Source organism: Aethalodelphis obliquidens, unplaced genomic scaffold (assembly GCF_003676395.1).
Source record: "Aethalodelphis obliquidens isolate GAN/ISIS:26980383/991018 unplaced genomic scaffold, ASM367639v1 scaffold28, whole genome shotgun sequence".
Taxonomy (NCBI): domain Eukaryota; kingdom Metazoa; phylum Chordata; class Mammalia; order Artiodactyla; family Delphinidae; genus Aethalodelphis; species Aethalodelphis obliquidens.
Window position 1 is genome coordinate 11,608,430 of NW_020837972.1, and position 16,449 is coordinate 11,624,878.

The window sequence follows — 16,449 nt, forward strand, 5'->3', positions numbered from 1 at the left end:
AAAACACCTTCCTTGAAAAATCAATCAAAGAGTTTCATTAGGTACTTACAGCATCTCAACAAAAAGTTGACTACCAAGGCAGAGCTTGATAAAAGAGAATCAATTTATAGGGAAGGGGGAACAGGAAGAAGCTGTCAAAACTGCTGCCTAAGTGTACAAACAGACATGTGCACACGTGTGTATGTGTGTTTGCAGAGATTCTCGGGCATCATGACCACCTCCCTAGCCCAAAGCCTATTCATATATGCCACATTAAGAACCCCATGATCTAAACTAGAGAAATGAATGGCCATCTTCCAAGTACACTTATCTCAACTGACCTAAGTATTGAGCAGTATCACATGGAAGCAAAGACACTCTGAGTTGCACACTAAGTGAATAATCATCACCACATGCTCCTACAGTGAGCTGAGCTGGTGGGGGAGGGGGGTAAGGCTGATATACACTTAAGAAATTTAAGAACCCCCATGAAAATCTGTGACAATAAGATTCTCTTTTACCACAAGGAGTGATAAGTCAAGGGAACATAAATGAGTGCAAAAATTTTCTACAGAAAATAATTTGGGTTTCTATTCAAATATCTAAATGAATGAGCAACAATTTTAGCTTTCAGCAGGTGTTATCACCACATACCTACTTCAGTCACCAAAAAACACGAGCACCAACAACAAAAATTTTCTATGAAAGGTCTATTTAATCCAAATTCTATTAATTCAAGCCAACCTGCTTGATATTTATCTCAACTTTATAATTAAGAGTAATTAAATAAACTCAGTTAAATGGCAAGAGACTGTCTTGTCAAACTGATGCTTTCGGTTCTGAAGAAGTTATCCTGAAGAAATCTGTGGGAGCAATTTGGTAACAGGGCCAGTTGTCTAAAAAGGCTCATTCTGAGTCCCGACAATAAAACTGTAGCATCTGCATAGAAGAAAAACACCAAGCTTTTTTCCACCACTGGAAGCAGAAGATTTAAAAACAAAACAAAGCGGGGACCTCCTTGGTGGTCCAGTGGTTAGGATTCCGTGCTCCCAATGCAGGGGGCCCAGGTTCGATCCCTGGCCAGGAAACTAATCTCACATGCCGCAACTAAGAGTTCACATGCCTCAACTAAAGACCCTGCAAGGCACAACGAAGATCCCACATGCCGCAACTAAGACCTAGCATAGCCAAATAAATAAATAAATATTTTTAAAATAATAAAAAATTAAAAATACATAAATAATAAAACAAAATAAAGCAAAATGATGTGAAAGAAGTGGTCTGAGAGGCCAGGAGACAACCAACGAAATGTTCTATCATACTGTTCTGCCTTGGCCCCTACCTACCTAGAGCAAGAACAGCTGACTCTTTGGGTTGGATCCACAAAATCCCAAGTAGCAGGATTGTTAGCAGGCTCTTCTTCAAGAGTTGGAGTTGACATCTGGCTCCTCCTAAAAAAGGTTAAAAAATGTGGCTTGTGTAAACATGAGATAATATCCATACCTCTGGGGGGAAAATGTTAGAAAGACATGAATATATTTTACACAGTAATGGTATCTTGCTGATAGATGATTGAAAGCAACTCAAGGAGGGAGGTTGCTGGGGTGGGAAAGGCAACTTACTACTGCCATGCACTAGAAGAGTCAGGATTCCAAATATTTTTATTTAAGTTTAATATACATTTTAACATGGGTGCTACACATAGCAATTAAAACACTACCTGGCAATATTATTTGTTGGTTTTTAAAAAGTCACCTAAATTCTGCAGAAATAACCTAGATTTTTAAAAATTATCTTTTCACAGCATCTATGAATTATATACCCTCAGATAGACTGTTTAAATCACTCTTAAAACACCTATATTTACTAGCATTTAAGGGCAGCACTCCACACAAGTGATGTGAACTAAAACACAAAAATCAAATATATCTCCTGCATGTTACTAATAATTGGTAGCAAAAAGTAGATGTCTACTACTGCATAAATAAGAACACTCGGCAGTATTTCTGTATTGTTGATTTTGCTACAGCTGATACTGCAAAGTGTTTCACTGATGGCTCTGCAAGGACTTTGCTTGCTCTCCACGCCCCACCCCACCCCCCACCCCCGCCTTTCTGGGTGTCTCACTTCCCTGTTCGGTGCTGCTGATAGAAGGCCTCTGATTTGTTAGACTTGGTGGAAAGGTTAGTAGTGATAAAAATCAAAGATGGTAAATAAAAGGAAAAGAAAAAGAAAATGTTAACATGGAAATTGTCTAGGCATTGCAGACATAAGTGAAAATATCTGTACCAATAATTCTAAAGGAAAAGATCGTTTTAAAGTGAATAGAGATACCTTTTAAATTCTAGAACTTGACATATGATTTCCCACTGCAATTATTTTAGATTTTTTTCTACTAAATCTTCTTTAGTAGCCTATTCTAGAGCCAACTATTTGGGAAATAAATACATAGTAGGAATTTCCTAAAAGCTAGGTCCAAAGGACAGGTTTTAATTGTGTATATAAAGCTTTGAGTAGCAGTCACTGAAGAAACACTTAATTGGCTTCTAAATGAGTTCTTAGGAATTACTGACAAGAATGTCCATATTTATTCTGCTCTAGAGAATGAAGACTCTTTTGTTTATCTGTATCAATCAAAAAGTTGGACACCTCAGTCATATCAAAACAGATGTGAAAATATGCTGAATATGTTTATGTAAATCTTGATAAGTGAAATAGTATTTACTGACTACTGTTTGACATTATCATTCATGCAATTAAAATAATCACCAGCCATCTCTTCTTAGAATCAATTCCTCTTCTTTTCCAAAACTATGTTAAGGAAGGAGGGAGGTCAGAGGGGATGGATGGGAGGGAGGTGGGGCAAGGAAGGGAAGTTGAATAGGGGAAGAAAAGAATTTCCCCAAGTCAACAAACAGAAGCACAGCAGCTACTAAACATCCCTCTAATTGTCATCAGTTCAGTTCAGAAATGCATTGTCAATTAAAGCATGAGGCTAATGTATAATAGAAAACATGGCAAAGAAGGTCATTTCCCTTTGTAAACAGGAAACATTCATTAGTAGGTATACAGGGAAAAACCAAACCCACAATTACTGTCCTGACACTCAGAGTGAATCTCTGAGCCAGCTGTGCTAAAAAATGTCAGATGAACACCATGACAATCTTGAGATGATCAGGAACTTCAAATTTTTCCTGGATAGTCAAATTATTTTAACATCTTTGTTTTGAATTTTACCCTATTATGTTCAAAAAGATGAACTAACAATCCAGTGACCCCCCTCAGGGTGTGGTCACACAACAGCACAATGTGATTGATCCTCTTCATGTAGTAATAAAAGACATGGTTACTAAACCACAATCCAGACAGAATGCAAAAAACATACTTGGACTGCGTTCTGTTGAGGATGCATTCCTTCCAGACTCGATGGACCATGTGATTGTGGAGTTTTGGAGGAATCTTCCCCGATCTCTTTGGACTGTGCATAGTTATCATCCCCCCATCTTGGGAACCTAGGTGACTGACAGCACTCTGTGTCCCTCCACTCTCACCTAGGAAAGAAGGACAATTTGGAATGTCAGAATTTTCTGAAAAGGTCTCCTAGTGCACAGACTGCTGGCTTATTTAACATAAATATTTAATTGTTGAAACTGATCATGTAACTTTGCTGCTGCCCCTGACAATAACACTATCTGTAGCTATGAGTAAATTTGCATCAGTATAGCTTTCAATCACATCAATACTCACACTCACATACCCTCAATGGCATATCCATCCAGAGGCATTCCTGCTCCACAGGTATTGGAGACAACTTACATGGGAGGATTCAAACATGACAATATTAAAGATGTAAACATGCATGGGTCGTTTGAATTTTTAAAGCCCAATGCAGTAAATAAGTCTCAAGGCAGAACAAAACAGTAGAGGGAGCTTTATGCTCATGTAGCTAAATGGCTGTGTAACATCTGCACGCAGTGCCCTGGGTAAGAGAAAGAAATTCTTAAGAAGGTCAAATTTCAAATCTGTGTGTGGAACTGTTCATCCTTATGCCTAACACTACTTATGAAAGCTTAATACTAAAACACTGAAAGAAGTTGACTCAACATTTTATATCAGAGGATTAAAAATTCACTGGTTTCTCTCTAACAACTCCACTCAGTTTTTCCAACTGTACTTGGTGTTACAATCCATTTTCTATGTCTACTATAATTGCTGATAATACTAGTTATTGGTTATAAGTATTTTACTACTTCCATCTCATACAAGACAAATACTGAAGTCAATTTCCAGTATTAAATTCTGATTCAACTACTTTTATCTATTTGAGTTCATAAACATATTGTGGGTTTTACTCTTGATAGTACTACGATGCAAAACATCTTGATTGAAATAATCAATTTTAAGCGCTCTGAAAGGCCTCCACTGTCGTGTGAAAAAGAAACAAACAACCTTATATCACAAACTAATATTCTTGGTATCACTGCAAAACAACCATTATATGAGTTGAATGGTTAGTCTCAGCTCTATTTTTTTGCGGTACCCGGGCCTCTCACTGTTGTGGCCTCTCCCATTGCAGAGCACAGGCTCCAGACGCACAGGCTCAGCAGCCATGGCTCACGGGCCCAGCCACTCCGGGGCATGTGGGATCTTCCCACTGCACCACCGGGGAAGCCCCTCAGCTCTATTTTTTAAAAAAAGAAAGAAAAAACAAACCCCAATGCTTACATTCTTAGGAACAGAAACTTTCTTGTTCTCCAGAAAAGTACTGTTATAATACAAGTGAGATAAATTAACGGAGACAAGAAATTTGATCTTTCATTGCTACCTTTTATCTTAAAAGTCCTCTGACTTGGTTCATGGTACAAAATAAATCATTTTGATTTTACAGTGGATTTTCAAATGCCTATTATAAAACTAGGCAAAGTGAAGAAACAAAGAGAAGTAGATAACATAGCCCTTTGCCCCCAAACACCCTACAATACAGCCAAACAGATCGTAAATCCATGGTATCATAAGGGAATTATTTATGGCGAAAACAGGAGAGGGCACGGGGAAAGCAAGCCACAAAATCTTTTCTGATTAAAGTTGGGTAAATGCTTTTCAGTAGCTTTTAATGATTTAACTAAAATGTGAGTCAGACCTTATATGGAATTAAATGAGAACTGTACTCCATGCTGTTAAATGCATATTGAATGTTTCTTCTCACAATTATCTCCATAAACAGAAAACACAAGCTGATGTACCTATCCACACGAGGCAGAACTGTTTGGCCCTCCGAGAATCCATGCTAATCTAGGAGACTCTTGGCCATTTTAAGGGGCAAAGTAACCCACTTTGTCCTATGTCTAGGAAAACACGGCAATGCTCAACATCAGTCAAGTGCAGAATGACAAGGCTGAGCAGGACTCTTGCTGATGGAATATTAGGAGTCCTAAGCTGTAATTCAACATTATTATGATGTATAAACTTGGACAAATTAATTTTATTACAAATATATCAGTCACTTTTAGTTTTGTTTGTTTTTGGGAATGAGGAGGCATCAAGAGATTTATTTACCCAGGGCCTAGCACAATGACATACACAGAGTTAGAAGGGAAGAAATCTGAATATCTATAGTTACAAGGTACACTTGAAACCCACCATAACAACTTTTTTTTTTAGGTTTACTCTCTCTCTCTCTTTTTTTTGCCCCACACGGCATGTGGGATCTTAGTTCCCAGACCAGGGATCGAACCCGTGCCCCCTGAAGTGGAAGCATAGAGTCCTAACCACTGGACCACCAAGGAAGTCCCCAAACTTCTTTTTTTTGAATTATGGATTTAGAGTTCTGAACTGATCAAAGGTCAAGGCATCATGCATACAGCAGGCCTTCAGTTTTAAGGTGAACACAAATTTCACTAAGTACCAGGCAAAACAAAAACAAACATAAACAAAAACTGATGCCAACTTATGTAGTATAACTGTTAAAAATCCAAATCCAAGCTTTGATATGAAATATGATTAACATTTTTCAAAATACTGGTAATTCTAGACTCTTTAAAATATATTTTAAATACTGGTAATTTTTTTTCAGTAGCTTTTTTTTCAAAATACTGGTAATTCTAGACTCTTTAAAATATATCTTCTCTATGATATTATTATAAAAAACTGTACAAGTATTTTTATGCTTTTTCAGTTTAAAGTAGTTTTTTTTTTTTTTGCGGTACGCGGGCCTCTCACTGTTGTGGCCTCTCCCGTTGAGGAGCACAGGCTCTGGATGCACAGGCTCAGCGGCCATGGCTCACGGGCCCAGCCGCTCCGCGGCATGTGGGATCTTCCCGGACCGGGGCACGAACCCGTGTCCCCTGCATCAGCAGGCGGACTCTCAACCACTGAGCCACCAGGGAAGCCCCAGTTTAAAGTAGTTTTAATAAAAACTGATTGATAGCAAATCCTTTCATAGGAGATCATCCAAATTCTCTGCTCTACCATATTAGAGCCGGACATAGTACATTTTTTCACCATCTTAGTAACTACAAGGCTCTTAAAAATAAAGGCTAGGGACGTCCCTGGTGGTCCAGTGGCCAGGACTCCACGCTTCCACTCCGAGGGGCAGGGGTTCAATCCCTGTTAGAGGAACTAAGATTCCGCAAGCCATGTGGCACGGCCAAACCCTCCCCCTCCCCACCCCCCAAAAAAACCCAAAGGCTACGTGTTGTCCATTTCTGTCTCCCACACAGTATCTGAGTAATTCCTTCCAGATAACTTAATACTGTGTGCTGAAACTGGAGTTTTGAGCACTGCTTTAAATTTCTTACACTACTGTTTGTATATTGCTTTATTGTTTACCAAGCACTGTCAAGTACATGATCTAATATGTATAATAACCCTGGAAACTTTATAGTATTTAACAGAGAAGGAAACTGGTGTTCAGAGCAAGTATGAGAATTAAATAAGGTCACTCACATAGTAGGAACTACAGCTAGGTTTTAAAATTAGATTCAATCACAAAGTCTATACTTTTCCCCAATATATTATTTAACCATGAACATTTACTGAATGCCACTACATGCCAAGCACTATGCTAGAAACTCTGAAAAACTGTCTTATCTGACCCTCACGAAACTCACCACATGATGAGCATGTATCATGCCTGATAGTCTGTTTTCAAAGTTTAGCAGCCAAGGCTTTACTTACTCTGATGCTCCTGCCAACACGGCCCACATTAAATACCTATAATTAATCTCATTTCAGCTCAAGTATGATGAGTATCCTTTTCTCATTGACTAGATTTTCAATTAAAATGAAGTCAACTACAACAACAAAAAAGTTAATATAGGATATATACTACTCAACAAAGAAGGCAACATTCTCCCAAATTAAACAATTTCTGTATTTTTCCAAGAAGGAAGAATGTTGAAATTGACAAATTTTTCAAATGTAACTAATATTTGTCATTACTGTAGATAAATACATTATTGAAAGGACAAGGCATTTATTCAGAAATCCTGGATGTTAGACTAACTTTATAATATAATAAGGAAAGAGAATTCATCCAAGACTTGTCCCTGGCTGGCAACAGCCAATTGGGCAAAGGCATCAACTATTCTCTGATTTAGTATTTTCCTTTTTTTAAAAAAAAAAAAAAAAAGAAAGAAAAGAAACTCACATCTTGTCTCCGAAATGCACCCACATCAGTATAAAAGAGCAGATGCACATGGAGAACTTACGAGAAACAATTAAACTGTGTAATTTGAGTAAAGACTAATACAGGCACAATTAAAATTCTGAGCTCATAAATTCTGTTTGTTTACAATTTTCTTTCTCCATTTTGTAAAATCCCCATATTACTCTATCTCCATCTCTTCCACCAGGAATTTCTCAATGTGTTTTCTCACCTGTTCCACGGCAAGGGAACTACATGATTTTCTGGGATCTCTTCCACACCCGGACCGCACTCACCTATGACAGCCTGTTCTGGAGAGGTGGGCGGGGTGAGCGGCATCCCACAGTTACTTGGGTCCTTCACACTACCAAGTCCCTGCTGCCCAACTGTAATATGGCCTCCGGTACCAGCAATACTCTGAGGAACTGGGAGGTCATTCTGAGAGATCAAAACAAAAGCTGAAGGATAAACCATCCGAACACCACCTGTGAGGCAAGAGAGAGAGAGCACAAGGCCTGAGAAAAAGTTCACACTCGACCGCCAAATTCATTATTCCAGTGGTCAGAGTCAAAGCTCACTAGGTACTGCCAAAAGTGATAGGTTTCGTCCTTTCATAAGTTAATAGCTATTTAAACATGTGTTCCAACATTATCATAATAGCATTTGGAATACGGGGACCATTGGTGCTTCAGGCAAGATAACTACTCAGCAAATACCACTGTGTCAAGAGAATTCAAAAAGATGGGAAAATTATGGAGATTATTTTTGATGAATCTGAATGATTATCTCTTTAAATTAAGGAAGATGAAGAAGATAGAATTAAGTTCTTCAGGCAAAATATTTTCTCTTACCAACAATTACTTCTACTGCCACGGGGAAATCATCATCATACCCCAACTCCTCCTCTTCTTTCAATTCTTCTTTCTTTTTCAGCACCATTGGGTAGAAATACTGCCATTCCTCAATCAACTTACGGGTGGCTGGGTCTGACATCTTGTATGCTTGGCCTGTTAGCGTGCCATTTAAGCCATAAGGACTTACCAGTACTAAAGCAGAGAGGAGAAACATACGTTACAGATCACAGTAATAATTCTTGCTTAAGTGTAATGCTACATGTACGGTAATTTTTAGAGTGAAGCACAGTATCACTTAATGTATATTGCTCTTTATTTCCTAACTCCTTTTAAAGTGTAATTTTTAAAACTTTCTCATTTTAGTACTTCTTATTTATATGTCTCTCAACGCAAATCAATTTTTGAAATCAGATGGGGGAGGTATAACACTGTCTGACAGCTATATCAACACACAATATATAAACTATCTATACATTAAAGCATATAAACATCTGTTTGGTAATAGCTTATACAATGTGAATACTGAATCTTCCATGACAGAAGAAGACCATTCAATACATATACCACAAAACCAGTCTAGGACTTGAACATTCTTCCTATGGTTTCCTGAGACTTCCTAAATATTTGAGGTAATTTTAAAATAATATATACATAAAACATCTAATAGCAGGAAAGCCTTAATGTACCAAGTCTGAAACATAATGTTATGTATAATTTCAATTATGACTGTTTTGGAGGTCTGCTGATTAAACAACTCTAAATAAAATTTATTTTACGCAAAATAAAGGATTCAAAGTCCCTCTCTCTCTTATTCTTTCACTGTTTGACCTTGATGTCATTTTCACTGAGCTAGACACAAAAATGTAGCTAATGTAATACTGTATAACTCAGCCAGTTCTTAGTCTCATGGTGAGTATTTTGACCTTCTGAATAACACTTTTCTGGGGATAAAGGTTGCTTCTCCTTAATCCTGATTTATAAAAAAATCTCAGCATAGGCATTAACTGGGAAGTCCATTTTGGGGGATGGCTTTATTTTTTTAACAGCTGGATGATGTATCACATCAATCAAGACAGAGATGGCTGTAGACATCATATATTTCGTGTTGCCTTTCTGCTGTTCCGTACTGATGCAAATGGGATAAAAATACTGATCTAACCAACACACATAATCAAGGGCAATTTTCCTGTTTTCACACTTCTAGGAAATCTCCACATCAATATGGTTATGTTCACTATAATTATCTATATGCCAACACCTGCCCTAAGAATGTACCTTCTCCTCACCAATCATGGGAAATAGGCAGGACAATGCCCCACAAAGTCTTCCATGATTCAAGGTATTAGTAAGAAACCAGTAAGATTTAAAATAAGTAGTCTATAGGGACCTGGTATTGCCAATACTATCTTTCCTCATGACTAGTAATGCCCTCTGCTATTATCATAAGTAAATCCTTTTATTTTGCTTGACAAAATCTAAAGTCAGGGACTCCCCTGGTGGCACAGTGGTTAAGAATCCTCCTCCCAATGCAGGGGACACGGGTTCGAGCCCTGGTCCAGGAAGATCTCATATGCCGCGGAGCAACTAAGCCCGTGAGCCACAACTACTGCAGCCCGTGTGCCTAGAGCCTGTGTTCCGCAACAAAGAGAAGCCACTGCAATGAGAAGGCCACGCACCGCAACAAAGAGTAGCCCCCGCTCGCCACAACTAGAAAAAGCCCGCGCACAGCAACGAAGACCCAACGCCAAAAAATAAATAAATAAATAAAATCTGAAGTCAGATGATCCTCAGCACTTTCAGAGTCAAGGAAACACAATATTTAAATAATCTCATGTATTACTATCTGAACTGCCTTTTAAATGACTCTAGAACAAGGAAACACGGTATTTAAATAATCCTGACACAGTATTTAAATAACACAGTTTTTAAATATGCACATGCTGTACAACTCTTAAGTGTACAGTTTGAGAATTGGGTCATTTCGAATTACATAGTAGTTCATACACAAAACATCCAAAATTACAGAATAATAAAGTAAATAGCTTAAAATGTGTTGCAAGATGGAGGAAAATGTAGGCAATAATCAGGACACAATTACATGAGGTTCAATGTTCTTTTTTACCTTAAAAAAAACCTTAATAATCCTTAAGGTAAGAAAAAGATGCTTTCATCAAATTAAATCAGAATCATTTGTAGGAAACCAAAAAGCCATCATAAATAATATGGAGGCTAAATACTCATTTGACAGACTATTGTATCAATAAAAATACTTTAGTTAATTTTATTAAAAAACATTTTTTAATTACATTTTGTGATATACTAAGACTGTTTCAACCAGACATCGCTAGAACTGATAAATTAGATTGAACTAAAAAAGATATTTCTATATGGTTCGATTTAATATTATAACATTTAAAAAGAGTTATTCATCGAAAATTATGAATTCCAAACACAAAACCAAAGCTTTAGAATGCACAGCTAGAGAAAAAGGGACATAGCATTATTTTGGTGATATCTAGGTGATTAGTTGAGAACTAATGAGAATATGAATGTAAGTTAAATTACAACCAAATACCTACAAACAATGTAGTCTGTAATTAAAAGAAAATAAGATATTAATATCAATGAAGAAACTACATACTATACAACTCTAGAAATTTGATTTTGGTTGAAATTTCAAATAGTACAAAGTTTAACAGTAATTTTCTGTAAGTCATTACATTCCTAAAACCACGGGACAATGAAAACCTTTAATTTATAATATTTGTCAATTACTCATTGGATTACATTTTTCAAATACTTATTAAGCCTCTTTTGATATAAAGGAAATTCTCCACATTTTATTCCTCAATACACATAAGACCATGTTGTATGTGAGAAGCTTTCAGTAAAAAACTAGCAAGCTGTTATCACTTACTTGTGGTCTTCTCTTTCTTCTTCAGAAATCGATCCTTATTGCTTAGCTTAACTATTCAAGATAGTATCTCATTCTGTAAAATCTTACTGGGAAAGGTGGCTATCCACTTGGTGGGGAAGGGTGGAGAGCAGGGACATCATCTTTTACTTACCTTGAAATGGTGCAGGTGAAGACTGAGCCATGTGTATATGCTCCTCATTGATCAAATAAATTGGCTGGTGTTGGGCAATCTCCACACTTGTGCATACATTACTTTCCCCATGAAGAAAGAATGTGAAAGCACAGGACAAATGCTCACTAAAATAGAAAAAATGAGAAACTCAGCTCTACATTTTCGTAGGAAACAGGTGCTAGAGACAGGAACTACAGATGTGACACAGCTTTACTTTATTACCATCCAGCAAAGCCTGCCCCTGATGATATTAATAAGCACAAACTTTTAGTTGACTGTGGACAAATAACAATAACTTGACAAACTAAATTTAAAATGCCAGATAAATAGAAAAATTAGTTATGTTCCACTCTGAAATTGAAAGCTATTGTGCAGAATGCTTTCTGTTTCCTTTGCATAAAGTCTCCTATGCCAACTATAAACTCCTAAGGACAGAAGAAGAATCATAACATTTTTCTACCTTCTCATGTATTACTATCTGAACTGCCTTTTAAATGGCTCTAGAACAATGACAAAAGAGTTCTGCATATGTTTGGTATGACATAACAATAAGATCAAATTTACAAGCTTACAATGTTACAGTAAGGTTAAAATTATTGATCTAAAAACAGCAATCAACAACCCTGCTGTATGTAAATTCCCCATATACAACTGCTAAGGTAATATGAGCCTCTAAATGGGCTGGTAATCTATTATATTTAATTTTTACAATTTACCTCTGATCACAAAATTTTATTAAAGCATTCCACTTCTCCATTTTCCACACAGTTAGCTAAAAATTGATAAAAATGATGTGTCTTGGAGAAAAATAATTTCAAAATTAATATAGTGGCACATTCTTTCAAAGTTGTTAACTTTGGTCCTAAGCCACCCATAACATCTCCATTTCTCAAGACAGCTTATGAGAACATTTGCCTGATGAACCAAAATCACTGTATTCCAGGCAACCACAATTTAAAAACTCATCTCCAACATTTCCTTCTTTTCAAAAGTTCTCTAAAATATTATAAAGTGTACTTTGAGTACTACTCAAAAAGTTAAAATTTAAGTATAAAATTATAATGCTTTACAGAAAAATTGAAATAAAAATGATAAAATTTCCACTCTATCCCACAGTGAAGCATATATATTCTTCCTTGACAAGTATGTTGAGATGATCTGAGAAAATTTTGTATTTTACTAGAATGTGAAGCTTCGTCAATAGGAAGCACCTAGTCTTGATATTGGGTATTTAGCACAACAGAGTATCTTTTCTTTTTAAATTTATTTATTTATTTTTGGCTGTGTTGGGTCTTCGTTTCTGTGCAAGGGCTTTCTCTAGTTGCAGTGAGCAGGGGCCACTCTTCATTGCAGTGCGCGGGCCTCTCACTGTCGTGGCCTCTCTTGTTGCGGAGCACAGGCTCCAGGTGCGCAGGCTCAGTAGTTGTGGCTCACGGGCCCAGCTGCTCCGCGGCGTGTGGGATCTTCCCAGACCAGGGCTTGAACCGTGTCCCCTTCATTGGCAGGCAGATTCTCAACCACTGCGCCACCAGAAAAGCCCCACAACAGAGTATCTTAATCTTAAGATACCAACTAAAATTTTGTTAAGAATTTTGAAAAATTTAAACATCTCCTTAACACCATACACCTAAGTTTCAAGTTCACAAAGAGGAACAATGCATGTAATTTAAATGTACATAAGTATAAAGCAGTATCAATAGTAAAAATGTGCTGTCCTTTATTTATGGAAATGACACTGAAAACATATCCTCCATGCACAACATTACGCCAGGCACATAAGAACACCAAAATATAGATTAACTGATTGTGGATTTGTAATTTTCCATTTGTAAAATTCAGTGGAGGAGTTGGAGCTGACTTATCCCTACTGTGCCTACTATCCCATGCAGTCATCAGAATATTTATAAGACAACTGGTTAGAGTTACAGATACTGAGTACAGCCCAGAGTATGTTCTCATTCCACTGAACACAAATGCAACCAACATTTGTCTATCAACCAGTAAGTGAGGAGAATGGTGCAAGAAGCCTGAAGTGACAACAAATAAAACACGATCCTTGTCCTCAAGGAGCATATAAACTAACAAAAGATTGATATAAATGCATATTAACAAAATAAAGCCAAGCACAAATACAGAAATAGAAAACCCAAAATGCCACGGGAAGGCTAAAGGATACTAATTTTTTCAATTTGGAAGATCCAAATGCTTTAAGAAGATGAAATCAAATGAAAGGCTGATTTCAGTGCAGAGAGAAAAGAAAGAGAGGAAATATGAGGCAAGGAGTAGATGCAGTGAGAACAGGATATAGCTTCGAAATTCTAAAAGGAGGAGAGACATGACATGATGGGAAAGGAGTCTGGAAAAGAAGTCAGAGGTCACCCTTGAGACAACCAAAAAGTCTTGCATGTAAAAAATAGCAGGGAGCCGATTTAAGGTTTGGTTTTTAAAAGTCAGCTAAGTCTAAAGAATCGTGATAAAAACTTCAAAATAGCATTCATCTGAATTTGCTATGTCCCAAAAGACACAGAGAAGCACAAATGAAAAAGGTAGGAAGTGAATCAATGGCCTATTTTTTATATTGATAACTTTAAAAACAAAACATGTTTTTTTAAAAGAGACAAAACTACACGAGAAAAAGAGCAAGTTATGGGTGAAATATAACAGAAGCCACCAGTAACTATATAATGCTTGGTATGTTACTTCACTGTTCTGATCATAGTTTCCTCATATGTAAAATCAGCTGCTGGCACAAATTGCTGGGCCCCCCAGAAGTAATAATTCAGAAGGTCCAGGATGGGCCCCAAGAAGCTACATTTCTACCAAGTTCTCAGTGATGCTGCTGCTGCTACTCCTAGCCCAAGGACCACACTTTGAGAATCACTGAACTCTATGGTACATAAATCTTTTTCCAGCTATAAAATTTATTTTTCTCTAATATTACATGAAACAAGAGGGCAAGGAGGACAACTCTGACACTAGAGAGTAGAATTCTCCTGAAGTATACACTTGAAAACCTACTAATTTTGGTTGCCTTTGGGGAATGAAGTGGCATGACCCCAGGATAAAGAAAGAATTCACAATTTTCTTTTATGCTTTTTGCATGTGGGGCCATGTGTCACACAGAAGTAATGGAGGCAAGATCTGAAGGAAGCCCCTGCCTCTCATCTTATGCAGTGTGCTTGCTGGCCCAACCAGAGGAATCCACAGGGTTTCATCTCGCCATTCGGCTCTTAGTTGAAGTCTGCTGAGATCATCTTTGACTTTGATTCTGTTATCCAGCATATAGAATATTTAATCAGCAAGCCATCGATATCTTTATTCATGTCATTGCTAAAAACAGTGAATAAGACTATACTGAGGAAAGAATCCTGTGTCATTTTATGAGGTAATTCCCAAGTTGCAAATTCTCCCAAGTGCTGCCACACATTTACTATTTCTTGTCTACAAAGGACAATCTAAAAGATTAATATGTCAAATGTCTTTATAAAATGCAGACACATAACAACTACCACATTACCCTGACCTAGAAACCTGCCTAAAAGTAAAATTCAGGTAGTATGATACAGAAGTCAACCCCCCTAATCTACAGATGAGAAAATAAGGATAAAACCTGTGGCTTGCAAATGCCATTCTTAGAAACACAGCTGGAATTAGACTTGAAATTTAGTGATCCTTCCTCTAGCTAGATTGTCTATAAATGAGAATACTAATTTCTATCTCTACCAACTTATATTTTTAAATAGGTAAATGAGATCAGAATTGTGAATGAACACTGAAAACAAGTTCATTGATTACAATGAACTTTGTAACATTTATTACTAAGTTAGGAGGTAAAACTTATTACAAGCTTCATACATGTTCTTGCTTCTTCTCACCCATTACCCACTCTTACCTGAACCTTTAATCACTCAACTCCATCTATTTCATATACTCTCATCATCTGAAAATTGAAAAGGGCTTTAGAGATGATCAGGCTCAACCCCTTTCTAATTCGGGGGAAGGCAAATCTGTGCTCAAAGTTACACAATAGTTTAGAGCACAGCTGGAATAAGAATTCAGGTCCCCCTCTTAACATGGTGTTCACAGTGCATTCATGATGTTTCTACCTTCGATGTTTCTACCTTAGGTCAATGCTACCTTCGCCCTGTATAATACATTCCATCATCAGCATGACCACATACTTTGTAACTTAAGTCACTCCCTGCATCATTTCTATTAACCCCCTACTGCCATAGACCAGAAGGTACTATTCAAATGAATACACATTGTAATTTCACCCTAACTAAAGTTGGAGCCTAACCTCTGTTCTTTTAGGGTGCTCCACTTAACAAATATTCCAACGTTCTCAGCTCCGTTTATTCTCCCCTGTTTACTCAGTAAATAAGGTCTGCTGTAGGCAATTCTTCATTTAACCTCCTTTTCGCCTTAAACATGTATGTAGTTACACTTACCTCACTCTTCCCCAGAATCCTAGAGGATTACAGATTTCCTTTTCTCTGTAAAAGTACTCCCATTCTCATTCTCTGCCACTCCTGAGTAGTCTTTATTTCTACCTCTTTACTTGCTCTTCACTTGAGCATGTTACTCCTTTAGGGCTCCTTTATCTTTCTCCCTCTATTGACTAAGATCAAATAATCAACATGTAAATAAAATGATCAGTATAATAGTAGTATTAATACTAATATCACTAAATAACCTGTCTATAAATAACTTTTGTGTTATAAAAGAAATTTTAAAAAAGAAATAAATATACTAAGATATAAAATAATGGGAGTGCTATTTTAAAAAGGAATAGGTCAGAGAAAAACTTTTCTGAAAGAAGGGGGAGCATTTAAACAGGTATGAATCTTAAGAAAATTATATGTGCAAAGATATTGAATTA

The 16,449-nt window shown here is 37.0% G+C and overlaps 1 protein-coding gene and 1 non-coding gene across 5 annotated transcripts in view; one reads left to right on the forward strand and one right to left on the reverse strand.

Moving 5' to 3' along the window:
• The window catches only part of MED13L (mediator complex subunit 13L), a 299,254-nt gene that overhangs the window by 52,223 nt on the left and 230,582 nt on the right, over nt 1-16,449 (reverse strand). For all 4 annotated transcript variants that reach the window (XM_027124681.1, XM_027124682.1, XM_027124683.1 and 1 more), the window contains 5 exons: nt 11,547-11,692; nt 8,476-8,670; nt 7,921-8,109; nt 3,365-3,530; nt 1,326-1,430 (listed from right to left, as the gene is read on the reverse strand). In XM_027124681.1, coding sequence (XP_026980482.1) covers nt 1,326-1,430; nt 3,365-3,530; nt 7,921-8,109; nt 8,476-8,670; nt 11,547-11,692 — 801 coding nt within the window. The remainder of the gene's footprint in view (nt 1-1,325; nt 1,431-3,364; nt 3,531-7,920; nt 8,110-8,475; nt 8,671-11,546; nt 11,693-16,449) is intronic.
• TRNAW-CCA (transfer RNA tryptophan (anticodon CCA)) lies at nt 995-1,067 on the forward strand. The gene has a single exon. It is a non-coding gene; the product is annotated as a tRNA-Trp (tRNA).